This window comes from Salvia miltiorrhiza, chromosome 7 (genome assembly GCF_028751815.1).
Source record: "Salvia miltiorrhiza cultivar Shanhuang (shh) chromosome 7, IMPLAD_Smil_shh, whole genome shotgun sequence".
Classification (NCBI taxonomy): domain Eukaryota; kingdom Viridiplantae; phylum Streptophyta; class Magnoliopsida; order Lamiales; family Lamiaceae; genus Salvia; species Salvia miltiorrhiza.
This window is the reverse complement of record NC_080393.1, coordinates 56733735-56761201: the sequence shown is the minus strand read 5'-3', so window position 1 is coordinate 56761201 and position 27467 is coordinate 56733735. Positions and strand designations below refer to the sequence as shown.

At 38.6% G+C, this 27467-nt stretch overlaps 4 protein-coding genes and 2 long non-coding RNA genes across 8 annotated transcripts; 4 read left to right on the top strand and 2 right to left on the bottom strand.

Moving 5' to 3' along the window:
- The first annotated feature begins 192 nt into the window (after positions 1-192).
- Positions 193-3261, top strand: LOC130994813 (putative late blight resistance protein homolog R1B-16). Its single transcript, XM_057919883.1, has 2 exons — positions 193-2867; positions 2949-3261. Exons 1-2 carry the CDS (start codon positions 272-274, stop codon positions 2951-2953), a joined length of 2601 nt encoding a protein of 866 aa, XP_057775866.1. The 5' UTR covers positions 193-271; the 3' UTR covers positions 2954-3261.
- Positions 3262-4928: 1667 nt separating this feature from the next.
- LOC130994983 (uncharacterized) lies at positions 4929-7392 on the bottom strand. 3 transcript variants are annotated; one of them, XR_009091958.1, is made up of 7 exons: positions 7000-7392; positions 6395-6524; positions 6194-6295; positions 5734-5838; positions 5565-5617; positions 5316-5388; positions 4929-5089 (listed from the first exon to the last, which is right to left on the bottom strand). It is a non-coding gene; the product is annotated as an uncharacterized LOC130994983 (long non-coding RNA). The 3 variants fall into 3 exon arrangements; XR_009091957.1 differs by lacking the exon at positions 6395-6524 and having other exon boundaries at positions 6525-7392; XR_009091956.1 differs by lacking the exon at positions 6395-6524 and having other exon boundaries at positions 5745-5838; positions 6525-7392.
- A 1193-nt stretch (positions 7393-8585) lies between these two features.
- On the top strand, positions 8586-9924 carry LOC130994930 (putative disease resistance protein At1g59780). The gene is made up of 2 exons (XM_057920102.1): positions 8586-9401; positions 9505-9924. Exon 1 carries the CDS (start codon positions 8621-8623, stop codon positions 9398-9400), a length of 780 nt encoding a protein of 259 aa, XP_057776085.1. The 5' UTR covers positions 8586-8620; the 3' UTR covers position 9401; positions 9505-9924.
- A 964-nt stretch (positions 9925-10888) lies between these two features.
- On the top strand, positions 10889-12805 carry LOC130994877 (uncharacterized). Its single transcript, XM_057919994.1, has 2 exons — positions 10889-11055; positions 11381-12805. Exons 1-2 carry the CDS (start codon positions 10984-10986, stop codon positions 12530-12532), a joined length of 1224 nt encoding a protein of 407 aa, XP_057775977.1. The 5' UTR covers positions 10889-10983; the 3' UTR covers positions 12533-12805.
- Positions 12806-21417: 8612 nt separating this feature from the next.
- LOC130994460 (putative disease resistance protein At1g50180) lies at positions 21418-22410 on the bottom strand. Its single transcript, XM_057919502.1, has one exon. It carries the CDS (start codon positions 22408-22410, stop codon positions 21418-21420), a length of 993 nt encoding a protein of 330 aa, XP_057775485.1.
- Positions 22411-23253: 843 nt separating this feature from the next.
- On the top strand, positions 23254-25998 carry LOC130995041 (uncharacterized). The gene is made up of 2 exons (XR_009092025.1): positions 23254-23527; positions 25717-25998. It is a non-coding gene; the product is annotated as an uncharacterized LOC130995041 (long non-coding RNA).
- Positions 25999-27467: the final 1469 nt, after the last annotated feature.

The window sequence follows — 27467 nt, the reverse complement described above, 5'->3', positions numbered from 1 at the left end:
TAGAGCCATTTGAAGCGGGACGGAGGGATTATATAGAAAATTGAACGATAATTTGAATAGGAAAGAAAAAAATTGACAAAATTATTTGGAGATGATAATATAAGTGATTAAGTGAATGTCCAGTCGCTATCTTCCAGTCTGTAAAAAGAGAAATTAAAGTTATCAATAATTGAGGTAGATTGGAAACAATATGTGGCCAGACTTTGAGAATTCAGAATCATTAAGTCTCATCTTCATTCATACTGCTTCTGTCTGCAACTCCAAATCAACCATGGCGGCTTATGCAACTCTAGTTTCTGCTATGCATATCATTGATAACCTTCAACTTCATCCTTGCCCTCCTATTCCTCTCCATATTAAACAAGTTGAGTCTCTCACGCAAAAAATCAGTTTCTTGCTAGAATTTCTCCAATCCTATAATCCTCATCGTGTCTACTCCAATGAAGCGGATCCCTTAGAAATTCGCATCGCAGATGCAGCTTATGCAGCCGAACACGCCATTGAATCTCATATTCTCGATGAGGAATGCTCCATTGTATCTCATATTTTTGATGAGGTAAAAAATGATGGAGAAAATATGAGCTTTGATGGCTTGTATAAAGCTCTCGAGAAGGTGATACAAGATATGGCTTCTGTCGAAGAGGAGGCCAAGCAAATTCAAGGGAGAGTTGGAGTCCAACATCAGCTGCTCAGAAACTCAACTCCTCCTCATTCCTTGAGATCTTCTTCGATTTTGCAGAAGAGATCTTCGTCGCTTACGCCTCAGAGTAGCATGGTGGGTGCTGATGATGTCAAGCTTCAAATGAAGGATAAGCTCACTTCTCGTTGCCGTGATCTACTAATCATTCCCGTTGTAGGGATGGGCGGCTCGGGTAAGACCACTCTTGCTAGAACTGTTTATGAAGAACGTCTTATTAAGGAGCATTTTGATATTTGTGCTTGGGCTACCATCTCTCAAGAATATAGCATTAGAGAAATTTTTGGAGTAGTTCTTCGTCAATTACATTATGCAATTGATGATAATTTGAGTGAGGATGAAGTAGGAGAAATCTTGTATAAACACTTGTTTGGTAGAAGATACCTAATTGTAATGGATGATATGTGGAGCATTGAGGCATGGGATAGAGTTAGGAAATATTTTCCGGATAACAAAAATGGTAGCAGAATAGTGGTAACGACAAGGCTATCAGCTTTGGCTTCTAAATTGTCCGAGTCTAATAACCTTGAGATGAAACTTTTGGATGAGGCTGATAGTTGGGAGCTTCTCTCCGAAACTGTGTTTGGGGAAGAAGGTTGCCCTCTTGAATTGGAGGAAGTTGGAAAAAAGATTGGAAAAGGTTGCAAAGGACTTCCATTGTCAATTGTCGTGGTGGGAGGACTTTTGGCCAAGTCCAAACATACAAGAGAATTTTGGGAATACATAGAGAAAAACTTGAATGCTGCAAGTGTTAATTTAGAGGATGATGAGCGTTGCTTGAAAATATTATACATGAGCTACAAGCAATTGCCAGTATATTTGAAACCATGTTTTCTGTATATGGGAGTTTTCCCGGAAGATGTGGAGATTGACATTTCAAGGCTTGTTATATATTGGGGTGTTGAAGGATTTTTAAAACCAGAAAGTGGGAAAGGCTTGGAAGAGATAGCAAAAAAGTATTTGGAAGACCTTATTGGTAGAAATCTTGTTATAAGGAATAATGGAAACAAGAAGTACTGTAAAATTCATGACTTGTTGAGAGACTTGTGCCGGAGAGAAGCTAAAAAAGAAAGGTTTTATGATACCGCATCTGATAATGAAGCCATAAGCGCCTTGCCGTCTATGTCTCAAGCTCGTTCTTTGACGTGGCGTGTTCGACTAGAATTGTCGGCGCTCAGTATGAGTTTGTTGAGGATACTGAAAATAGTTAGATTCCAACCGTTTGAAGATTTCACTAAAAACATGGATCAATTAGTGAACTCACGGTTCCTTGAAATCTTTGCTAAAGGGGGGAATTTCCCTTATTCTATTTGGCGATTTTGGAATCTACAAACACTAATTGTTCATAACTACAATGTGGTTACTGCGCCAACTGATTTTTGGTGCATGCCTCACATTAGGCATGTTGAGTTCTTCACTCTTCGTCTCGCAGATCCTCCTAACGACCGAGATGACATTGTTTTGGGAAATTTGCAAAGGTTGGGGAAAGTGTTAGATTTCAAGTGCAGCAAAGAAGTGGTGAAAAAAATTCCCAATATAAAAAAATTGGTTTTTTCTAACGGGGGAGAGCGTGACGATGACATGTATTGTCTCAGCAATCTTGATGCTCTAACTAAACTTAAGTCCTTGAATTGCTCTTTTTTAGCAACGAGTGCAATCAACTTTCCCCAATCGCTCAAGAGTTTGGTTCTTCGTAGCGAAGGATCGAGTTATTGCTGGCAAGACATATTGGATAAGGTAGGTGTGTTGCCCCATCTTCGGAAGCTCACACTCAACAATGGGAGATTCAACCAAGGGAAGTGGGAAACAAGTGAAGGCCAATTCTGCAGTCTCATATTCTTGAGTGTTAAGTGGTGTGATGGTATAGAAATATGGAATACTCAAAGCTCCCACTTTCCATGCCTTGAGTCCCTTCATCTTGTTGAAGTATGTAAGTTGGTGGAGATCCCTTTAGATTTCGCAGAAATATCCACACTTAGAGAAATTGATGTGAACTGTTGTAGCGATGCTGTTGTGGAATCTGCTAAAAGAATATCAGAGGAACACGAGGACTATTATGGGGAAGGAGCCCTTCAAGTTCGTATTGAGCTTGCTAGTCCTCACTCCGAGCTTGCTAGTCCTAACTCTGAGCTTGCTAGTTCCAACTCCGAGGAGGAAGATTGTAGATTTGGTTTAAATTGATTCCTTTCCTACTTTTTCTTTTGATTTCTTATTAATTCTATTCACAGTGGTTTTTCATTTTCATTGGCAGCATAACTGAAAAACAAGTGGGAGATAAAGAGAGACACCCATTGTTGTGCTGAAAGAAACTATCCAAGAACTATATATTTCTGCAAAAATTTATATATTTCACAAAATCTTGGGTACACCTGGGTGTACCGTATAAGCGGGTCGACCCGTATTCAGAATAGTATTATATATATGGGTTGGATCAGGATATGAGTTCAAATCAGGGTGCGGGCCAAAGTTTAAGTGAAGGTATAACCCGGTTGTACGACTATATATTTTCATTCACAATTATCAATGATATGTTTTTGAGTTATGGTTAAATATTTTGAGTGAGAAGTTATTGTACTGGGTCTGGGAGGCAAATGCGGCCTTGCGTTTTCTACAATCTTGATACGTATCAACGCCACTCCATAAAGCTACCGCAAAACTATACTAAAGCTTTAAAAATATTACTAATATCATAAAATAGTAATTAATGTATAATTTTTTAAAATGCAAGATATTTTTTTTATAATAAATAATTATAAAAATTACTTCATTTTTAGAAATAAAAACCCAAAGATTAAAAGAGAAGAAACAATGACAAAGATGTTAAGCATATAGTATCAAATTAAATCTTTTTTGGGATGCGACATTATAAATGGGATATTATTATTGGGACGGAGGTAGTAATATATTTCTCTTGATGATATAATATTTGGACAAAATAAATATGTAATATTTCAACATCGACTTACATAACTTAATATGCCAGTCTTAGAGATATAAAAATGCAATTTTTTTTAATTAAATAAGTATCACTTTTAATTTTTATATCTGAATATTTTATGTTAAGTATTGGATTAAAAAGTACTTCCTCCGTCCCACTTGAAATGTTTTGTTTCTTTTCGGCACGGTTATTTAGGAACATGTTAATTAGATTATTAAATAGTGTGGTGTAGAGTTAAAAAGGTGATGTGGGCCCCAAAATTCCTACTTTTTGAGAATAACTTTTTCCATAAAAGGAAACAAGACATTTGAAATGGAACAACCCAAAAAAAAAAATAAGACATTTGAAGTGAGATGGAGGGAGTATAACTTTTTAATATTAAATTTCTAACATTGAATCGAAATATATTTCACAAACTTTTGAAAAAAAATAATCTTATTATACTAATTTTCATAAGTAAAGTAATGAAGTTGAAAATCAAATAACGAGAAAAATTTCATAGAAACCAACTAACACATTATTTTCTAGTCAGCCACATAAAATTCCGGGTTCATTTTGGGCCGACTCTAATGGGTGTCGGGCTATTCTACTTGTAATTTTTATTGGATTGAAAAATTTCCATCCTAAGACATTAAAATTGACGAGGCAATTGGGTCAGCCCATGGATTTCGGACCGAATTGAGATGTATTTTGGTTTGGCCGGGAAACTGCTACATTTATTTGGGCCCACCGCCTGTAATTCATTCATTTACTTCGCCGTCGCCGCGTTTTACACAATTCCCAGAAAATAGAAAAACTGAAATGCCTCGGCGGCGCTGCTGCAACGATGGCAACGTTTCGGATCCCCATTCCGACATTCTTAGTAGAGAATCGGTAAGCACTCTCCCTCTGATTTTCTCTTCTCTTGTTTGATACGCTGATGGCTGTCTTACAAAATTAGGTTTTCGTATGCATATACTATGTTTCATAAGACAAGATTTTTGTCATTGAAATTTAGGTTTAGAGATTAATATAAAAAGACATTGATATCAACGATATGCATATGGCTGTCTTATTCTCTGCATTTAAGTTTTGATAAAACACATTTACACAAATTAGTGAAATTGGTTAGTCGATTGATTAGTAGATTGATGATGCTTTTACAAAAAAAAAAAAAAAAAAAAGAAAATTTGTAGTTAAGACATGTTTATGACAATATGTTATTCAATAAGCAGATGACATACATTCGAAGTCGGATTGATGATGCTTTTACAAAATCAAGGAACATTTTCAGTCCATCCAAATACATTTTGCTATTCCTAGGGAATTTAATCCAAGTCTTATCAATGCTTGTTACCTTCAAATTGGAAGCAAATAAGAGAGAGTCCCAAATTGATTTGTTGATACCTCAAGATACAAGCAGGCACAGCGAAAATCGTGCAGTAGTAACAGCTTAAGCTTCTTTTCTAGTTATCCTGCATTTCGATAAAACAGAGCATTGATTATGTTAAAGAATCATAACATTCAGACTCCAGATTATATAAGATAGATTTGAGAGGCTGAAATATGCAGCGAATTTCCCTATCCAAACCAAAGCATTGCTGGTTTCAGCGGTCATTTTACATAGCAGAATGAAAGCAGTGTAACTAGGCAGATTCGAATGATGAAGAAAGCTATTAGTCATTCCACAATATTCGTTACCTGAAGCAGTAAATTCCCAGAGCTACTGTTATTTCTTGAATGATGGATGTTACAAAATGCATATATAGCACCGCTGCACACAGCAAAATGAAACTATAATTAAGATCAAGAGGAAATTGACAAGTACAGGAAACTCGATAGACAATATCTTTGGAGTTATCGTTTCTACTACTTCAAGAGAGAAAATAACTGAATTCCTACAAGAGGCTGAGTCAACTGGTATTGTACAATATTGCAGGAAGCTCGTACCTGAGTACCCAAAGAAACCAAGAAGAACCCAAAACTTATCAACAAGAGGGACCCTGTGACAAACATGAAGATCAAGAAAGTGTTAAATAATCAAATCAGATATATTGTTGCATCTTCCGGCTCCAGCATGAGAATATAAGAGTAAAATAAGAGGAGCTTAGATATATACTTGCATATTACCAATGAGCAGAGCAAATAAGAGGAGTCCCAAAATGGCTACTGCTATAGAAAACAAGACTTCCCTGAGATGCTTACTGCCCCCTGACCGAGTGTGCTGCACAAAAATTAAAATAATATCAGTCATGATACATATACTGATATACATTCTCTAAAATCATTCTCTAAGGCATGAAGTAGGTCTGACTACATTACTCATTGTGTATTCACCAAAGTAAACCATCTTTAAACATATAAATAATAAACTACAGATAATCATGGTTAGGAGCTATGATTTAATATGATCCATAATATAGCAAAGACACTGAGTTTGTATCTTGTCCCTGTTAGTTTCCCACCAATGCTTGGCATGCACCTCTCCAAATTTTTCACGGCTGAAACACATCAACATAGCTATTAACCAAGTGAAAAGGCTATCTATCTATGGTGAGCTTTGTATGAGAAATGGAGACCTGAATTTGACATGCCGAAGCTCTCTAGTGCCATCAAGAAGCTGTCTGATGGTGATGTATACACCAAGCTCATCCTCCGCTATCCATTCCGATTCAATGTCACTGGCATAGATACGCAATATTATAAATGAAGCAACATGAGATTAGAAATTTTATCAGATTTATGCATAGATATATTAAGTGCACATAATCTTCCATAACCAAAAAGGTTGCGCTGCTAATAAAGACTAGTCATATATTTCCATAACAATAATAACATATTTAAAAGTGATGTGTATTATTGCAACCACTCCATAATAAGGACATTCCAACTCTTGCCAGTCATCTATACCTGTAGCAAAATGGAAATGCAAATCGATCGTCATATTCGTTATCATCTCAAATTTCATGAGTTGGAACTACCACAAATGGTGTAAGCAGATAACTGTTGCAGATAGATTCAAAAAACAAAAAGATAACTTTAGCAGATGCAAGGAGAGCTCAAAATTACTCGACCAGGCCAAAGCTGAAGAGATTACCTCAGCAATGCAGTTCCTAAGAGTTAGGGTTTCACCTTCAACATCATAGCAATAATACAAACTCAACGGATATGCAAGTTTCATACAACATAAACCAAACACATGAATACCAAAAGCCCAGAAGATATTAGTATATGAAACAAACGCGGAAATCAGGAAAACTGAATCGGAACAGAACATCGAAATGCATAAATTAATGCTAATAAACTTGGAAAAGAGAAGGACGAAAATGCAGCTTAATCTGAAGTAGAACACAATTGCGGGTGCTAAAAGAAATTGAAATCTCACCTCCTCACAGGAATTGACCGCCATTAAAAAAAGTTCGACAATCACCATTGAAATTCCCCATTCGGTTTCATAAATCCTATTTTCAACAATCTAACACTTGTGAAGCAGCAATCGAACTGCGAATTAGCAGTTAATCGGCCAAAATTTTCAATATAGCATTTGTTGCCGAGACACAGCGGAGAAGGTGATGGGGAGTAGTGAGAGAGCCAGAGTGAGAGAAAATAAGGTGGAGCTCTGCCTCGCGTCGGTGAACGGCGAACGTTGTGGTCAACGAGATTTGTCACGGTGGTGGCGAACGTCGCTGCAAATCTTGTCCATCGTTGAAATTTGTGAGAGAGAAAATGGGGATAAGAATGAAATAGGGATTTGGGGGTTTATCTGTTCTTGAAAAGGGGGGAGGTAGAGGTGGCCAAAAAAACCGGAACCGGGAACCGAACCGGAAAACCGGACCGTCCGGGACGGTTCTGGAACCGGAACCGTGATACACTGTTCCGAACCGAAACCGAAACCGTGCTCGGCCGGTTTGGTTACGGTTCGGATTTCTCAAACCGCCGGTTTTCGGTTCCGAACCGGAACCGAACCGTGGAACCGAGAACCGGGATGGAACCGTGCCAGAACCGCCTTGGAACCGTGAACCGAAGGTTCCATGGTTAGAACCGTGGAACCGTAGAACCGTGGAACCGTGGTCTTTATGCTTATTAAAAGTAATTATTGTCTTATAGTAATAAGTAATTATTCACATGAAGAAATGTAACATTTCAAAATTATTACTTTTTTCACGAAAATTGTTATTTTTAGTCACGAAAACTTGTAATTTTAATGTTTTGGTCAAGTAATTATAGTCGTAAGAAAAAATAATCATTGATATGAATAAAGGTAATATTTTTTTAAAATGAAAAAAAAAATAGAAAAAGAGTAATTATTGACTTAATAAAAATTAATTATTCATATGAAGAAATGTAATATTTCAAAATTATTAGTATTTTTTTCACGATAATTGTTATTTTTACTCATGAAAACTTGTAATTTTAATTGTAAAAAGTTAACTAAATTGCCTTTTTTATTTTAGCATTCAAATGTTGTAATTTGTAAATTTTATTTATAAGAGTTGTAAGGTGTAACTTTGAATTATAAGTTCAATTTAGATAATGTATATGGACTTTATACCTTCTTGTGTTATTTATTTTATTAAAGCAAATTTCATTAAATTTTACACAACAATACATAAAATAATACAAATTACATTTAAAAAAAAAAAAACGGACGGTTCTAACGGTTCGAACCGGGAACCGAACCGTGGCCACCTACATAAGCTGTAGAGATTTTCGCTTAAAAAAAATGTTACAGAGATTTTTTTGTTTTTTTTTTTTTTTTGGTTTTTTGAATTTTATTTATTTTTTGCTTAAAATAAAATATTGTAGTCTTTGTATAGCATTGATCCAACGAATTTGTATTGATAGATGCCCCAATAAATTAGATAAGACGATTTTAAAACAAGAGTCCCATTAAATACATAATAGGACTCTTGTCATAAAAGAGTCCTCATATAAACATCCCCATAGGCTGATTTTGTTGTAGTGATAACTACAATGTGGTTACTGCGCCAACTGATTTTTGGTGCATGCCTCACATCAGGCATGTTGAGTTCTTCACTCTTCGTCTCGCAGATCCTCCTAACGACCGAGATGACATTGTTTTGGGAAATCTGCAAAGGTTGGGGAAAGTGTTAGATTTCAAGTGCAGCAAAGAAGTGGTGAAAAAAATTCCCAATATAAAAAAATTGGTTTTTTCTAACGGGGGAGAGCGTGACGATGACATGTATTGTCTCAGCAATCTTGATGCTCTAACGAAACTTAAGTCCTTGAATTGCTCTTTTTTAGCAATGGGTGCAATCAACTTTCCCCAATCGCTCAAGAGTTTGGTTCTTCGTAGCGAAGGATCGAGTTATTGTTGGCAAGACATATTGGATAAGGTAGGTGTGTTGCCCCATCTTCGGAAGCTCATACTCAACAATGGGAGATTCAACCAAGGGAAGTGGGAAACAACTGAAGGCCAATTCTGCGGTCTCATATTCTTGAGTGTTAAGTGGTGTGATGGTATAGAAATATGGAATACTCAAAGCTCCCACTTTCCATGCCTTGAGTCCCTTCATCTTGTTGAAGTATGTAAGTTGGTGGAGATCCCTTTAGATTTCGCAGAAATATCCACACTTAGAGAAATTGATGTGAACCGTTGTAGCGATGCGGTTGTGGAATCTGCTAAAAGAATATCAGAGGAACACGAGGACTATTATGGGGAAGGAGCCCTTCAAGTTCGTATTGAGCTTGCTAGTCCTCACTCCGAGCTTGCTAGTCCTAACTCCGAGCTTGCTAGTTCCAACTCCGAGGAGGAAGACGACTAAGGTACATAGGAATTGTAGATTTGGTTTAAATTGATTCCTTTCCTACTTTTTCTTTTGATTTCTTATTAATTCTATTCACAGTGGTTTTTCATTTTCATTGGCAGCATAACTGAAAAACAAGTGGGAGATAAAAGAGAGACACCCATTGTTGTGCTGGAAGAGACTATCCAAGAACTATATATTTCTGCAAAAATTTATATATTTCACAAAATCTTGGGTACACCTGGGTATACCGTACAACCGGGTTGACCCGTATTCAGAATAATATTATTTATATGGGTTGGATCAGGATATGAGTTCAAATCAGGGTGCGGGCCAAAGTTTAAGTGAAAGTATATTTTCATTCACAATTATCAATGATATGTTTTTGAGTTATGGTTAAATATTTTGAGTGAGATGTTATACTGGTGGTTATTGTGAAGCTTTTCCGCATAAGAATAATATGATAGGGCTAAGTTAAAAGAGTATTAGAATCGTTATTGTTTATGTTTGGTTTAGTGAAAAGAGTTTTTATATCATATATATATATATATATAGATACCTTATTGTTTATCAGGTTTCACATTATTTGCAGATATATGATGTTAATTTTTTAAAGACATATCAGCTTATCTTATATTGGCAGAATATCTAACTTGTGATGTTATCTTTTACTATTAGCTAGTGAAACAGTAGTAGCACTGAAGGATGATTTATTCAGTGCAAGTTATTTTTAATTTATATCATATTTAAAAATATTACTAATATCGTAAAATAGTAATTAATGTATAATTTTTTAAAATGCAAGATATTTTTTTTATAATAAATAATTATAAAAATTACTTCATTTTTAGAAATAAAAATCCAAAGATTAAAAGAGAAGAAACAATGACAAAGATGTTAAGCATATAGTATCAAATTAAATCTTTTTTGGGATGCAACATTATAAATGGGACATTATTATTGGGACGAAGGTAGTAATATATTTCTCTTGATGATATAATATTTGGACAAAATAAATATACGTATAAATATGTAATATTTCAATATCGACTTACATAACTTAATATGCCATTCTTAGAGATATAAAGCTGCAATTTTTTTTATTAAATAAGTATCACTTTTTAATTTTTACATCTGAATATTTTATGTTAATTATTGGATTAAAAAGTATAATTTTTTTAATATTAAATTTCTAACATTGAATCGAAATATATTTCACAAACTTTTGAAAAAAAATAATCTTATTATACTAATTTTCATAAGTAAAGTAATGAAGTTGAAAATCAAATAACGAGGAAAATTTCATAGAAACCAACTAACACATTATTTTCGAGCTAGCCACATAAAATTCCGGGTTCATTTTGGGCCGACTCTAGCGGGTGTCGGGCTATTCTAGTTGTAATTTTTATTGGATTGAAAAATTTCCATCCTAAGACTTTAAAGAGGCAATTGGGTCAGCCCATGGATTTCGGACCGGATTGAGATGTATTTCGGCTTGGGCGGGAAACTGCTACATTTATTTGGGCCCACCGCCTGTAATTCATTCATTTATTTCGCCGTCGCCGCGTTTTACACAATTCACAGAAAATAGAAAAACTGAAATGCCTCGGCGGCGCTGCTGCAACGATGGCAACGTTTCGGATCCCCATTCCGACATTCTTAGTAGAGAATCGGTAAGCACTCTCCCTCCTATTTTCTCTTCTCTTGTTTGATACGCTGATGGCTGTCTTTCAAAATTAGGTTTTCGTATGCATACATGTTTCATAAGACAAGATTTTTGTCATTGAAATTTAGGTTTAGAGATTAATATAAAAAGACATTGATATCAACGATATGCATATGGCTGTCTTATTCTCTGCATTTAAGTTTTGATAAAACACATTTACACAAATTAGTGAAATTGGTTAGTCGATTGATTAGTAGATTGATGATGCTCTTACAAAACAAAAAAAATTGTAGATAAGAAATGTTTATGACGATATGTTATTCAATAAGCAGATGATATACATTAGAAGTCGGGCTTATTATTCCCGGAGGTGTAAAAAGGAGATGCCAACAAATATAGAGTCCCTCCCCACAGACCTATTGTTCGATATCCTCCTCCGTTTGCCGGCCAATCATCTCTACGAGAGAGCGAGGCTCGTGTGCCGGCGGTGGTACCACATTATCCATTCTCATGCCTTCATCAACGCGCAGATGCACGGTGCTACCTATGGACTCCTTTTATGGCCCCTAAATAAAACTACTCTGCCACTTTATGTAACAGCCGACGCAGAGGGTGGAATCCACATATATGAGCTAACTTACATCTTCAAATTGGGAGTTCTTGCTACCTGCAACGGTTTGGTTCTAGAGTTGGAAGACACATGTTTCCGCCTCCCTCGTCTTGTGATTGTGAATCCTGCAACGATGAAGTCATTGTTCCTCCCACCATTCCCTAGAGGCGTACGCTATCGCCTGTTCTTCTCTAGTTTAGCATACTCTGCAGCTTCCTTGGCGTATAAAGTGATTGCACCGTACACTGTTCGCGACTGTGCACCGTACACTTTTCCCGACTGGCCACTACGCTTAGATCCTGACTACGGTCTTGACGTGCTCACTGTTGGAATCGATGAATCCTGGAGGCACGTCGGGGTTCACCACCTCCCCGACCATGTCAGGCGATTTGTCTTCGACAAGGCTCCCTTGACTAGTGAAGGTTTCTTGCATTGGGGAAGGGGGAAGTGCTGCGCGACGCTGGATGTGGAGACAGAGATCATTACATTGAGTGAAGCCCCTTATGAGTACAATGAATGCGACTATTATTATCTGTCGACTGGGAGGTGTGTGTCGCTCCTGGTTGCGTGTGGGGATCTGTCGTGGGAGGTTTGGGAGATGAAGGCAGAGACGGGCGAGTGGAGGAAGGCGCTGCCCAACGTCGACTTGGGGGCTGAGAAATACAGGATTCGACAGTTTTCTTATCGAGCTCTTGAGCCACTTGGTTGGGTTAAATATCCACAGGTTTTGGCCTTTTATTTTGGCAATTATTATTCTGAGAAGCCAAAATGTCATTGCATTTTCTATAATCTTGATACGCATCAACTCGGCCCCATAGAGCTACCACAATCCTATGCTCGTCCGCATAAGAATAATCTGACATGGCTAAGTTAAAAGAGTATTTATTGTTTATATTTGGCTTAGTTAAGATCGTTGTGAATGAGTAACGTGAGAGAGCAAGCGCGGTGCTGGTCTGGATTGTAGAGTCACCGGCGGTGGAGGTTTTGATCCACCGGAGGAATTGCAGAGTAAAGGCGGCGGGAAAGGGTTTTGTAGATCATCAACATCCTCACCCCAATCCGGTGTCTTAGCTACCAACTCTTCCACCTCTATATCTGACAAGTGATCAGCTGCAAGGACTTCTTCTGCTGCCTCGTCTCCAACAATGAGAAAAGACGACCTTTGGCCTTAGTCATTAACCACTTGATATTTTTGGTGTATTGTTTCATGTGATATTTCCTTGATATATATTTGTGCAATTCTATTTGGAGGAAATTTACTGATTATTTCATGATCTCCTGACTACTAGCTGGTATTGATTATTAATTCACGAGATTATCTAATTGGAGGAGCGGCTTGTTGATCCTAATCTGTAATTTGAATTGATGATATATTCCTGTTCATGAGTTTTTTTACATGATATGTTCTTTTTCCTTGTTTTTGTTTAAAGTTTATCAAATTAATTAATTGAAAACAATCAAATCTGTAATTGTATTATACGTAGTTGCTCGACTCAAATTCAAAGTAGGTTATGGAGTGGGGTTGGTCTCCTGTGCGGTTGACCCCATGGGATGTGGAGGGTTTGTTTTGGTGTTTGTTTTCCTCCCCTGATTGAAAATGGCAACAACTGAAATAGAAAGTGTGGAGTGTGTGTCTGCATCAGATGAAGTTGAAGATGAAGAGATTTCAATTGAAATTGAAATAGTACAAATGTGTATGCCTCAAAAAAATAATACAAATGTGTAATTGCAAAAAAGTGTAACAGTGTAAAATACACTATTACACACTTTTTAAAACTGTTACATATTAAAAGGGTATTTTGGTCAGAAATGTTATTATTTCCATATTTTTATTTGTATAACTAAAATGTTTTGGCTATATTAAGAGCACTCCCAGTAGATCACCTGAATGCATCACTAACTCTAAATTTAGGCTAAAACAATTGAAAATGAGATAAAAAATGCATCCAACAGATCTCCTAAATTGAATGGGGCCCACAAAATTTTTTACACATACCTAAATTCAATCTTAAATTTACACCAACCCTAAATTTATTTTAAACTTATAATTAATAGGGCCCACACATAATTATTGTTTTTATGTAGAAAATAAGAGATCTGATTTATGCATTTATAAAATCGAGATCCTAAAATTAAATAGGAAAGCTTTAGGGAGTAATATAGGAGCATAATTTCATAATTTTAGGATTTCTGCTGGGAGTGCTCTAAGGTGCTGTCTCTTCAATAAGGAGTAGTATATTTTTTGATATTTTTTAAAATTCATATTAAAAATATAATGTATTTATGCACAAACAAAAATTTGTTCCCTTGTATTTATTTGGGGTTGGGCGGGAAACTGCTGTATTTATTTAGGTTTACTCCACCACTGCATTCACCGGAAATAGAAAAGCTGAAATGCTTCGTACGAAACCAGTCTTCCGCAAGCCGCCGCCTCCGCGCCGCTGCTGTAGCGATTCGGATCCCCATTCCGACATTCTTAGTAGAGAATCGGTAAGCACTCTCCCTCATATTTTCCCTTGTTTCATACGCACATGCCTCTCTTTCAAAATTAGGTTACACTTCAAATTACATCATCCATATGCATATATATATGTTTCATAAGAAAAGGTTCTTTATTTGAAATTTAGGTTAGAGATTAATGTAAAAAGACATTGATATGCATATGATATGGACTGTCTTATTCTAGGCATTTAAGCTTTGGGCAGATAAAACACATGCATACGAATTAGTGAATTGGTTTGTCGATTGATTAGTAGATTGATGATGCTGTTCCAAAACAAATGTTTATGACAATATATATCTGTATTCAATATTCAATAAGCAGATGATATACAATAGAAGTCGGCCTTATTATTTCCGGAGGTGTAAAAAGGAGATGCCAACAAACATAGAGTCCCTCCCCACAGACCTATTGTTCGAAATCCTCCTCCGTTTGCCGGCCGATCATCTCTACGAGGGAGCGAGGCTCGTGTGCCAGCGGTGGTACCACATTATCCATTCTCATGCCTTCATCAACGCGCAGATGCACGGTGCTACCTATGGACTCCTCCTATCACCCATATATGATAATACTCTGCCACTTTATGTAACAGCCGACGCAGACGGTGGAATCCACACATCTGAGATAACTCACCTCTCCAACTCGCGAGTTCTTGCTACCTGCAACGGTTTGGCTCTGGAGATGACTACCACCTTCAACTTGCGAATCCTGCAACGAAGCAGTTATTCCGACAACCACGACCCCGTAAAGGCGTATGGTATAACATGTTCCGCTGTGGTTTAGCATACTCTGCAGCTTCATTGGCGTATAAAGCGATTGCACCGTACCCTGTTCGGCACCCGCCACCACGCCTACAAACTGACTACGGTCTCCGTGTGCTCACTGTTGGAGTCGATGAATCCTGAAGGCACGTCGAGGTTCACCACTTACCCAAATTTCTCAGGCGACGTCTCCTCCTGCAGACTCCCTTGACTAGTGAAGGTGTAGTAGCCCGCTCTTTTAATTATGATTAAAATTAGTAAATGCAATTTTTATAAATGAATCCAGTTTATGGTCCTGATTTTTTTTTTTTATCAGAGACGGAGTTATTATTTTAGCTTTATACTTTTATAACGTATAAGAAAAATGCGACGAGGATTATTGAGCAATCAATAATTATTATTTCAGATTATAACTGACTTAGCAAAGTCATATTATTTATTAAGTGCAATAGAAATATTATTTCTATTATTTACTTGAAGTCTTGATTAATTTTCGACTTATAAAACGAGTTATATAATATGTAATTCGTATAGAGTTATAACGATGCTTCGTTATATGGGAACCCGAAATTAGTATTACAAATACAGAATGAGGATTTTATTTATCACACCACAACTTTACAACTTATTATTCTTTGCATCCCTATTTTCTACCTACTACATCAAGAAAGCAAACCAAACGTGTACTATGTGTATGTAAAATAGCTACAACAGCAGCTTTCCAGCAACTTTCCCATCCCTTTAATCATGTCAAGGTACACATAGGTGTAAATAAGCCACCTTATGACAGCTATCTCCACTTCAACAACATTCCACCGAGAAAGAGAGATAGTTTTTAAAAAAATGTTGCAAAGTTAGTGGAATGAATAATAAGTGTGCTCCCTCAGCCCACCACCCTTTGCTCCCTACCTTTTCAACCACCACCTCCACCATCTTCGATTCTTTAAGGCTACTAGCCAACACTCCTTGCCTTCATTCTATGTTCCTTCAGCCACCAAAGTGAGGAGAATTCATTAAGCTGCTGCCAACATTCAAGGTAAGACTTAAACTTCAATTTTTCCACCTCTCCCTGTTTCCTCCTGCATTCATTGAGGAGAACCAACAATCTTTATATTTCAGTGTATCTATCCACTGATTCAATCAACAACAGCAGCCATCAACAACAAACAATTACCGGTATATACTAAGCTCCTTTCATTCGAATTCCATTTGCATTTCATCCAACAAGCATGATCAGTTAATGAATACTAAGTATATAATGAGTATATATGCATAAGGGGCTTAGCAATCACGAAGTCAGTAAGAACTCCTATGATATAGAAACAACTACATGATCAGTTTCGTATTACAGAGGGATATAGTAAATCACATATGCATAATCATGTTCCACCAATATATCAGACAGTCCACGTTAAGACTTGTGCTTTTCATCCTACTACACTCTAGAACAACAAAAGCTTGAGAACCTCTGCCTTTAACAAAATAGAAACTAGAACAGAAGGATTTAGGACTTAGCCTTAAGATATAGTGCCGGCTGCCTGTTCGGACGAGCCCAATGCAACGGCGAACTCTCGCCTACATCGGAAAGAAGGGCTGACAGCCCGACGGGGACGACGACGACGGTCGGGACAGGGCGAACTCGCCCAACCTCATCAGGGCCCCGAACAGCAGCTACCCGGCGACGAGCTGAAACTTGTGCGCAGCAGCAACGGTCCAAGGGGCAGCAGCGGTGCGGTGAGAGGCGTAGGCCTTCTTACTCCAGTCGCCGGAGGAGAGAATCGCCGGAGGCAGCAAGCTTCTCCCCGCCACTCGCAGATTGTGGAAAAACGACGGCAGAGGTCGGCTGAACGGGAAGCATAGGGCTTCTTCCCAGCCACGCTGAAAGGAAGAACGAGAAAAGAAGAGGAGAAAAGGGCGACCGGCTCCAGACCAGAACCGACGGCCGCTGAACAGCCAAGGAAGAGACGATGCAAGTCGATAAGTGTCGACCTCGCCGGAATTTCAGCAGCAGAGAGCGAGCCACTGACCACCGATTTCAGACAACAGCGGCAACAGCAACATCTGTCGGCGGCGGTTGCGCCGGATCCTTCGCGGGTCTCAGGCGGCGGCGGCAGATCGCGTGAGAAGGGAGGGAGATGAGCCGCGCGGCTGTGTGTGCGTGAGTTTGGTGAGAGAAAGAAAGAAATGAGAGAGAGGCGTGAGGTATAAGAGAGAGAAGGGTTTAATTGCTAACTGGGCTCCCATCTTTGGGCTTGATTTGTTTTAAGGATTTGGGCTTGGTTTAATCTTTGGGCTTGAGTTGTTTTAAAGATTTGGGCTTGGTTCAATTTTAAGATGTGGGCTTTTCTTTTATTTATTTATGTGGGCCTCATAATTTTAATTAAGTTTGGGCTTTTCTATTTGGGCCTCACCTTTTAATTGTTGTGGGCCAAAGACTTTTAAGTTCGGGCTTGATTTTAATTGCTTGGGCTTTCACAGTTAAATTCGAATTGGGCCAGTCTTTTATTTAATTGGCCCTTCTCATTAATTCTATTGGGCTCGATTTAATTAAGGAGTTGGGCTGATGCATATTTTATGATGGGCTATTATTCTAGTCCCATTTATATTTCGTTGGGCCAGTTTAATTCATCATTTTGGCCGATTAAATTGCCTTTTTGGGCTAAGATTAATTCTTTTCAGTCCACATTAATTATTATTTGGACCCCTATTTTAATTGTTTTGGGTCGAAGACTTTTTAAGTTGGGCTTTAATTCTTTTAAAGCTTGAGCTGAAGTTACTCCTTTGAGCTAAGCCTAGCAGTATCAATTTTTGATGGAGCCCAATTATTTATCAGTAATGAGCCGCCCAGTTTATTAATTAATGTTTTTGGACTTCCGACTTTAAAGCAAGCCATTATTGTTTATTTCATTTAAGCCACTGGTTTATTTAATTAATTGGCTACTCTCTTTTGAGCCTATTAATTATTTGAGGTTACGCTAGTAATGATGCATCTATCGAAAAACCTGATAATTTCTACAAGGTCACACCTCGTTTAAAGCCGAGTTAGTCCTTTTTCAATCAAGTACAAATGCGAGGTTTATTTCACGACTAGAATATTCCGATGAGGAAGGAAGAATCATAGTTTTATTCGACCGCGCTAGACGAGAATTAGCTAAATCTATTAACGAGGATTAATAGTAGAATTCCCGATTATCGCTCAGAGTATTAGTTCATGCATACCAGATTCATGCATAGTTAAATTACGCTTTCTCATTATTTGAGAATTTTCCTCGAGGCAATGTCTTATTTTATATTCTCGTGATTAAGGTCAAGCGCGAGAGTAAGAACTACACAAGGAGTTAGAGTACCTTAGCAAAACTTTGCTATCAGGTGGGCAATTTCTTACGCGTAAATAAGATGTTATGCAAGTGTTATGCTTTTAAAATGCAAATTGGATCTTCAAGTGTGGTATGCTTTATTACGCTTAAATGAGTTAAGCTTTATTATGATGCACGTTAAATGATTTACGCCTATGTAATTTACGCTTGATTACGCTTATTTACGCTTGAATGCTTTATGCTGATAAGTTTATGCTTATGTTTGATGCTTGCGTCTGTTGGGGGAGGCCTCCCTCAACAGTACGATGCCGTGTCCGCTGAGGAGGGCCTTCCTCACGGCGCGATGCCCGAGTCCGCTGAGAGAGGCCTCTCTCGCGGCGCGATGCCAGTATGCCAGTGTTACAGCGTCTATTGGGGGAGGCCTCCCTCAATAGTACGATGCCGTGACCGCTGAGGGAGGCTCCCTCTCACGGTGCGATGCCCGTGTTCGTTGGGGAAGGCCTTCTCCACGACACGATGTTTGTTAATGAAGATTGATGATGAAGAATGCCCTTATGCTATTTAAGAATTTGGAAATGTTTAATGAGCAAAGAATATGAAAGAAACTCATGCCTCTTATGCGATATTGTGAAATTGTTAATGATGTTATGTTATATGCTTGGCAACTGCCCACTAAGTACTCTTGTACTTAGCCCTTCGATGTTTATGTTTGTGCAGGTTGAGCTGTGATGGGCGATGAAGTGTTGTTACTGAGTAGAGCTTTTGTCGAACTTAAAGTAGGCTCAGAAAGGATACATGTCTTCATACATGTATCTCAGTTATGCTTTCCGCTGTAAACACTGATTTTTTTTTAGTTACACCTTCCGTTGCAAACTCTGATAATGTTTTAGCCAAGCCCCTAACGATGCCTTTTTCCTTTTAAGGAATATAACGCGTATACAAGTTCTTTGAGTACCCTTTTTATGCGAACTATGCCTTTTTCCTTTTAAGGAATATAACGCGTATACAAGTTCTTTGAGTACCCTTTTTATGCGAACTATGCCTTTTTCCTTTTTAAGGAATATTTCACGCGTATTCAAGTTCTTTGAGTATTCTTTCATACGCCCCTTTCTAAACCCGCTTCTTAATTTCCCTTCCCCAGTCATGATTTCCCGGCTTAATTATCCCTAATTAAGGCCGGTCGTGACAGAAGGTTTCGTGGACTGGGAATGGGCGAAGTACTGCGCGACGGTGGATGTGGAGACGAAGATCATTTCACTGAGTGAAGCCCCTTATGAGTATCATGAACGCATCTATAAATATCTGTCAGCTGGGAGGTGTCTGTCGCTCCTGGTTGCGTGTGGGGATCTCTCGTGGGAGGTTTGGGTGATGAAGGCAGAGACGGGCGAGTGGAGGAAGGCGCTGCCCAACGTCGACTTGAGAGCTGAGAAATGCAGGATTCAACAGTTTGCTCCTGATGCTGGTCGAGTTCTTGAGCCACTTGGTTGGGTTAAATATCCACAGGTTTTGGCCTTCTATTTTGGCGCCTTTACTTCTGGGTATCCATGTATACCAAATTCCTTATGGACGATAGTAGCTTATCAAAATCACATCTTTTTAAATACAAACGTCTAAGGTGAACAAGACTAGCGATTCCTTTCGATAACTTTCTTCCTTCAAATTTGAATCCCACCATAACTAGATCTCTCAGCAATTTGAATTTCTGAAAATCAACGATACCTTGCGGGGGAAACTCAACAATAACACCCGAACCTATGTGATTGAACATTTGAAGAGACCTTAAATGTTCGCTACTATCTTCTCCCTAGGGGTGAGCAAACCCGAACCGGACCCGCCGAACCCGTCTGGACCGACGGGTTCGGTCCGGACCGGACCGACCCATTGTATATGTATGGTCCGGGTCGGGTCTAATTCTTAGGATCGATTTTTTTTTGGGTCGGTCCGGGTCGAGACCCGGTCGAACCCGCCGAACCCGGACCGACCCATATCATTAAAAAATATTTATTTATTATATATATTTAATATTTATAATAATATTAATAATATTAAATTTCAAAATTTTCTAAAACCTAAAGGAGGAATGATTTTGATTTATGTTTTTTGTTGTGATTGTGGATTGCGAATGGTGAAACTATGATATTGATATGTGTTTGTATCGTATTTATTATGTTTTATGTATGAAAGTTAAGTGCAAAAATAGGAAAAAAAATAATTTATGCCTCGGCGGGTCGGACCCGGACCGAATCGGACCCGTTGCTTGGGTTTGGTCCGGGTCGGCCCGCACACATTTTTCGGTCCGGGTCGGTCCTTCATTTTAAAATTTTCGGTCCAACAAACCCGGCGGGTCGGTCTGGGTCGGTCCGGGTCCGACCCGCTGCACATCCCTACTTCTCCCCAAGTGATTGTAAGCTCGTCAGGTTCCAATTGAACTTCTTTCCTGAAATGTATAGCCAAATGCCGTATTTTCCTATGCGAGGAAGCTTTCCCACTTTGATACTCCAAACTCTGCACACCATAATCCTCACTTCTCCCCAATTTCAAACACAGTTCTCTTACTACATCATGAAGTTTGCAGCCTGAATATCTTCTTCCAGGTGTGACACCATCGAGAATTTCGACTTGGACGATGGACCTGGAGGCCAACTCACCCAAGTAGAGCTCTGCAATTTCCATCAAAGTTTTGTCCTTGTCTCCAATAGAAATCATTGCTTGTGCTATCCACATCATATATAGATCGTCAGCATATATATCTTCTTCCTCTTGAAATATACCCATATAGAGAAAGCATGACTTCAAATAATAGGGTAGACTTTCATAGCTTAAATTTAGCACTCCATCAATTTCCTTTTCATCTCTATATATGAATTCTTTGACTAACTTCCACTCCATCATCGAATTTGTCTTTCTCAAGACCCCACCGAGTAAACAAATTGCCAACGGCAAATACCCACATTTCTTTCCCAATTTTCTCAACATTTTCTTCCAATGCAAACTCTACATTACTTGAATAGTAACTTTATAACTTAATCATATCCTCTCATCTAATTTGGAACCGATGATGCAAAAAAGAAACTACAAGCAGGTAAATCTAGAATATTATTTGTAGACTAGAAGTCAAATCCAACTAACCTGGAATGTTGGTGTGGGGAAATGCTTTCTTCTTGAGTAGTTCCAAAGCATCTTACTCTTTTAGAAGCCCAAGTTTGACAGGGCATCCAATCTCCGCGACTTCCCGTTCACGCGTGGTGATCAAGATTTTGCTCAGCAAATCTTGGACAATGAAGGGATGCTTGAAGCCATCCCAATGAGAAGTTTCCCAAAGATCGTCAAAAACAATGAGGCATCGCTTCTCTCTTTGTATCTTGCATAGTCGCTCATTCAACTCCCACTCGCTCAAACTTGTAACATCGTCCCTTATTTTTGGCCCATCCTTCGTGTTTTGATGTTGTAGCTGCATGAGAACATCATTCCAAACTGATTGAAAACTCTGACATTGCTGACTAATGCAAACCCATGCGCAAAGATCAAAGCTGGTGTTGTTATCGTTGTAGAGCTTTTTGGCAATGGTGGTCTTGCCTGATCCCCCCATTCCCCACACTGAAATTACTCGATGCTTTTCGTCTTCCACTAGGAGATGAAGTAGCTGCTTGAGCTCATCCTTCATCCCCACAAAACAGTCTCCGATCTCGAATTTGGGGAAGCTCTTCCTTGCTCTGTTGTTGGCGGACGAGCTTTCCCCTTCATCTGTATTGTTGATGATGCTCTTCTTTATGCCACTTTCTAACATTTCCTTGTTTATCCTTTCAAGTCTGGATTTGATCGGTGAAATCTCCAAGCCTAATTGGTGGATCGACTTGTATTCTTCCAAACTACAACTACATCTGCGGAGGAGCTGTTTGAGGCCTCGTTTTCTCCTTGAAGTCACTTGATAAGCTGCGTGTCTTTCAATGGCAGCTTCGGCTCTGTACACAAGATCTTTGATCTCTGAGATCCAATTGAAAATGGTTTCATTTTCATGTCGTCTTCTGTCGGCATCTTTGAGAAGACACTTCATCTCTTTGAGCTGGATCTCGAGCTCCTTCACTTCATCGCCCACACCATATAAAAACTTTGCCTCTTCCAACAACAAATCGCGCAAGGTTTCTAGAGCAGTCGACACCACTGCTTCTGCCATCGCCACAATTCAAAGCTTTGATGGTTTGGTCTAATTGATTGGCGAATACTCTGATTTGATACTGGTGGGAAAGGACAGATATTTGTCAAAAAAGAAAAAGGAAAGAAAAGATAATAATGGTTGCCCCAGCCCCACTAATACAATTTTTTCTAAATTTCATGATTACTTACCGCGTAGCCAAACAATGGCCATATTTTAAGAAAAACGTTTATCTTTAAATAAATACTAGTGTATAACCCGTCGAAATTTGACGGGACTTTAAATTTTGATTTAAATTATTTATATTATTTTTAATTAATTTAACTTGATGTAATTGTAACACCCAGCATTTTCACCACAGTATATATATTATTAATATTGTTTTCTATGATTTTAAAGAAGAAAGAGAAGTCTCAATTTTTATGCAAAACCTGAACTTAGTTATTTAACGAGCAGATTATATCGAGATTTTTAAAATTATAGAAGCTCGAGTATTTCATGATTTTAAGGTTGATAGAATTTTATGCAAAAAGTCCAACAATTATGGGTAAATGGGCCAAAAGTTGTGTAAGAGTAGAAAGCCCAATAGTTATTTTGGGCTGGGGTAGTCGAGCCCAAGTTATTATATATGAATTCAGTTTTAAGATGAATCCAAATAAACCTTTTAACTGGGCTAAGAGTTTTATTATAAAAAGAGGCCCAATAATATTATTGTTTGGGCTAGTAATTTTGTTTATAACCAAAGCCCAATGTTATATATATGAATTTAGTTCAGATGGGCCAATGGTTATCACTTGGGCCAAGAGGGTGATGTAATAATATAAAGCCCAGTGCCTCATAGTTATATTAGAGAATCAGTTATTTTTCTAATGAGCTTTAGTTAGCAGTTAAAATTCATTAGAACAAATTATCTCCTTGAATGAACACGTAGAGCTTGATACTACACGTATCTTCCAACTTTACACTCAGCTCTCAATTTTACACTCAGCTAAATCCCTCAAACCGACTCAAACGAGTATAAATACGATGAGTTACCATAAATCTTATTTTTCCCCATTCTGCAAACTCCAAACAGTAAAGTAAATATCCATCCCAAAAGCATAAATCATCCCCAGCAGTCATCACAGCAAACAAGCAGGTAGTATTCTTCCTATAACTCAATGATTCACTCGTAGATAGTAATCAAAAACAGCAGAGATAACATCAATTTTCTTTAACGTCTACAGAATACGTTTAGTTACAACAGTTAATTCAAAAATAAAAAGGGGAGTCTTGGGCTGTAGATGAACTGACACGATGAAACCATCTCGAATCACCCATTCCTGGAACAGAAAATAGTTTGAGATTTATTATTTTGTGATGTTAAAACTGAAATAGAAATTAGATTGGAAGTTTGCTGGAATGAGATTTTGAATTGGGAAATAGAGAAGAGGGAAGGAAGAAGGAGAAGGGGGGATTAGCAGTAGCAGCAGCAGCCGCGAGCCACCACAGCGGAGGCATGGCTGGCGGTGGTGGCCGCCGGCGCTGCCCGCGCCGCGGTGGCTGCCGACAGTCGAAAGAAAGAGGGAGATTGAGTGGAAGATAGTGAGATAGAGTGTGAGATAGAGACAGGCAGCAGGAAGAAGGGAGAAAGGCAGAACGAGCTAGAGGGAGAGAGGAGCGGGGCAGGCGGCGGCGAGCACCGGCGCTGCAAGCGCCGTCGTGGCTTGCGGCGGCCGCCGCGCCCTGGACAGAGAGAGAGAGAGAGATCGAGAGCAGAGACAGAAGTAGAGAGAGAGACGGGGACTTACCTGAGTCAGAAGAGGCGGCGGCGTGACAGAGACAACGGAGAGGCAGCACTCGCCGGAGGGGCGAATTTCAGAGGGGAAAGGGAGGCAGAAAACCCTAGAAATTGGGAATCTTAGAATTAGAGAAGGAAATAAGGTATAGAGAGGAAGGAGAAGATGAGGAGCCGGCCTCGCGGCCAGAGGCGGCAAGGACCGGCGAAGTTGCCGGCTGAGAAAGGGAGCGAAGGGAGAGAGAGACGCGGTGAGTTAGAGAACACGGGGAGAGAGAAAGAAATCTGATTTTCTTAACTTTGAGAAGAAGATGGTGGATTTAATTATTTATTAAACTTGTATATTTAATTGGGCTTAAGCTATTTCTGATGGGCTTATTATTATTTCTAGTGGGCTTAGTTAAATAAGATTATTGTTGGCCCTTGATAGTTAATTAGAAGATGGATCTAATTTATTTAATTGAACTGAGTAGTAGTTTATTAGTTTGAGCTTAATAATCTTATACGAGGGATTATTAGCTATTAACTAAAATTTAGTTTGATTGATTAATTTATGCTATTATCCAGTCTAATTATGCATAAATTAGACATTAGATTATTTCAAAATTAGATTCTTTAAAGAAGAGGAAAAGAAGGGATTTATATTGTCCCTAAGTAAATAATTATTTATTTCATTAGTGTAAGTAAAGTTATGATTAATGCCAGGATTATGATCATCGCAGTTTAAGTCTATATTGAGATTTGTTGATAAGTTTGCAAAATAGCAACTTGTCTTCATGCCAAGATTTTCAGTAGAACCATCACCTTAAAACCGACATAAATATTCTCTAAATAAATTTCACATCATGTTCTCATTATTTATTAGTCAGTATTTATACTGAAGGTCAAATACAAGGGAAAAGAAGTAAAGCATTAGTTCAGAGTTACTTGTGTCGTCAGACCACAATCAGGTGGGCTTTCTAAACTCAAAATCTAAAGTGCACACTATTTCATGATGTTTACATGAATGAAGTTATATTAAAGTTATTGACTTGCCAAAATTTTATAAGTTTGTATGATACCTATCTGGCACAAGTAGTTAATCGAATTCGGATCCTGTTCTATTCAGATGTTAGAGAGGATTAGTGTACACAAGGGACCGTGAGCCGATTTAGCATATCGGTCGGCCTAGGACCGTGAGCCGGTTTAGCGTATCGGCCGGTCTAGGTCCGTGAGCTGGTTTAGCGTATCGGCCGGTCTAGGACCGTGAGCCGGTTTAGCGTATCGGCCTCAGTGACCGTAGAAGGTGGCCACCTTCTCGGCACACAGTTATAATTGCAGATATGGTAGAGTACAAAGAAGTATGTCTGCAGACGCATATGAAGTTTATGATTTTACATAGAAATTTTACAGTTTTGCATGCACGGGTTATTTAAATAAAACTCCTGTGTGATGCTTGAGATGTCAAGTTCAATATATAGCTCTAAGAGCAAGCTTTAAAGTTATTTCGGCATGTGACCATTGAGTACCTTTTTAGTACTTAGCCCTGCATATGTTTTCTAAATGTGCAGGTTAAGCTGTGATGCAGATGAATGTCAGCAGAGCAAAGCTTTTGATATATAAGTACTAAATTAGGCTCAGGATTCCATGTCTTCATACATGTAATTCACTTAAGCTATTCCGCTGCAACGCTTAGTGCGTTTTACTTTATTGATGTGTTGCAAAGATTTCAAACTAATAGCTTACAGAATTATGTCACTTGATACTTAGACAACTTGTCGTTATGTTATTGTGAGTTGTCTGCTTTTGAGTTTTAGAAAAGATTGCTTATGATTACCAAATATTTTGGTAAATTATTGTTTAAGCAGGTTAGTGATTTTTATTGAGATCTATCTTTTTTTTTTTTTTCTTACTTTGTTTCCCAGTCACATTTTCCCCCGACTTAACTATTCACTAGTTTAGGTCGGGCTGTGTGACAAACATGGTTTTCGTACCTCAATATCGCATGAATTGTTGTCATTTTCCCCATGAATTGATTGCTAATATGTGTTTGTATCCCAATTTTGAGTTTTGTTGAGTTTTAATTCCTTGGTGTAGTTTTGGAGTGATTTCAGGGAAAATCAAGAATTAATTGGAGGATTTTGAAGACATGATATCGAAGTACGTCTCGAGAGGAATCCGTGAGCGCAAACGGCGACCAAATCCGAGTCCGGACGAGGGAGAACGGAGCAAAACGAGCGGACTGTGCAAAACGCCCAGTACCCCGCGGTCACCACCCGCGGCCGCGGGGTATGACCGCGGGTCAGCTGTTCCCGACTCAGGAGACACCCGCGGTCACCAACCGCGGCCGCGGGGCGGGACCGCGGGTCCCCTGAGCATCCCCCACGTTTGAAGGCCGCGGACGCGGGCCGTGACCGCGGGAAAAGGGCGGGGCTCCCCCAAATGGACCCCAAACGCGATTTTAGCCTCAAAACTCCATTTTTCTCTTCCTTTCCCCAATCATTCAACACACACACCCACTTCATCTTCCCCAACTCTCCAATCCCAAACCCTAGCCTCCATTCTCTACCATTTTTTCTCTCTTCCACACACAAAAACAACACCAAAATCAAATAAAGAAGGGGAAGACTTGGAAAGGAGCTCATCAAGACTACATGATTGAAGATCAAGATTATAGGATTTGTCTATGAATCTCTATCTCTCTATATCTTTATTTATGTTTTCTTATGACTTGAGATTTGCTTTTATTATGAATATGCTTGGCTAAAATCTCTTATCTTAGGGATTAGATTAGATGGATTTGTAATGGATTGATTTCTTTGTTCAATATATATCTTGATTGTGCTTATTGTTATCTTTTCAAGTCCTAGATTTATCTCTTGTATGATTGGTTGGCCACCTTTTGTGCATTTCTAATTTGTGATTTGAATCGGGAGAGGATAATTACAATAGATTAGGAGTTTGATACATATCATCTCAATAAACCGGGAGGTTGAGAGGTGGGTGAGGGCTTGTTGATCTTTTGTGCTCTTGGGAGTTATAGGTTAGAAATTGACCGGGGACGGCAATTATGACCCGTAATCTACTGTTTTAGTCGTCCGGGAGGGGGCTAAAACTAGTGGGGAGATCGCCCTAGATAAGTAGGCCATATCAAGATTTATATTGATTTAGATTGAAGTTCATTACGATCCATCGAAATCTAGTCCCTAGGATAACTTTCATTCGAGTCATTCCCCAATTTATTAACTAAGTTTATCTTGTTGTTATTTTATTTACTTGCTTTATTTAGCTTTGTTTTAGTTCTCAATATCTCTTCATCTTT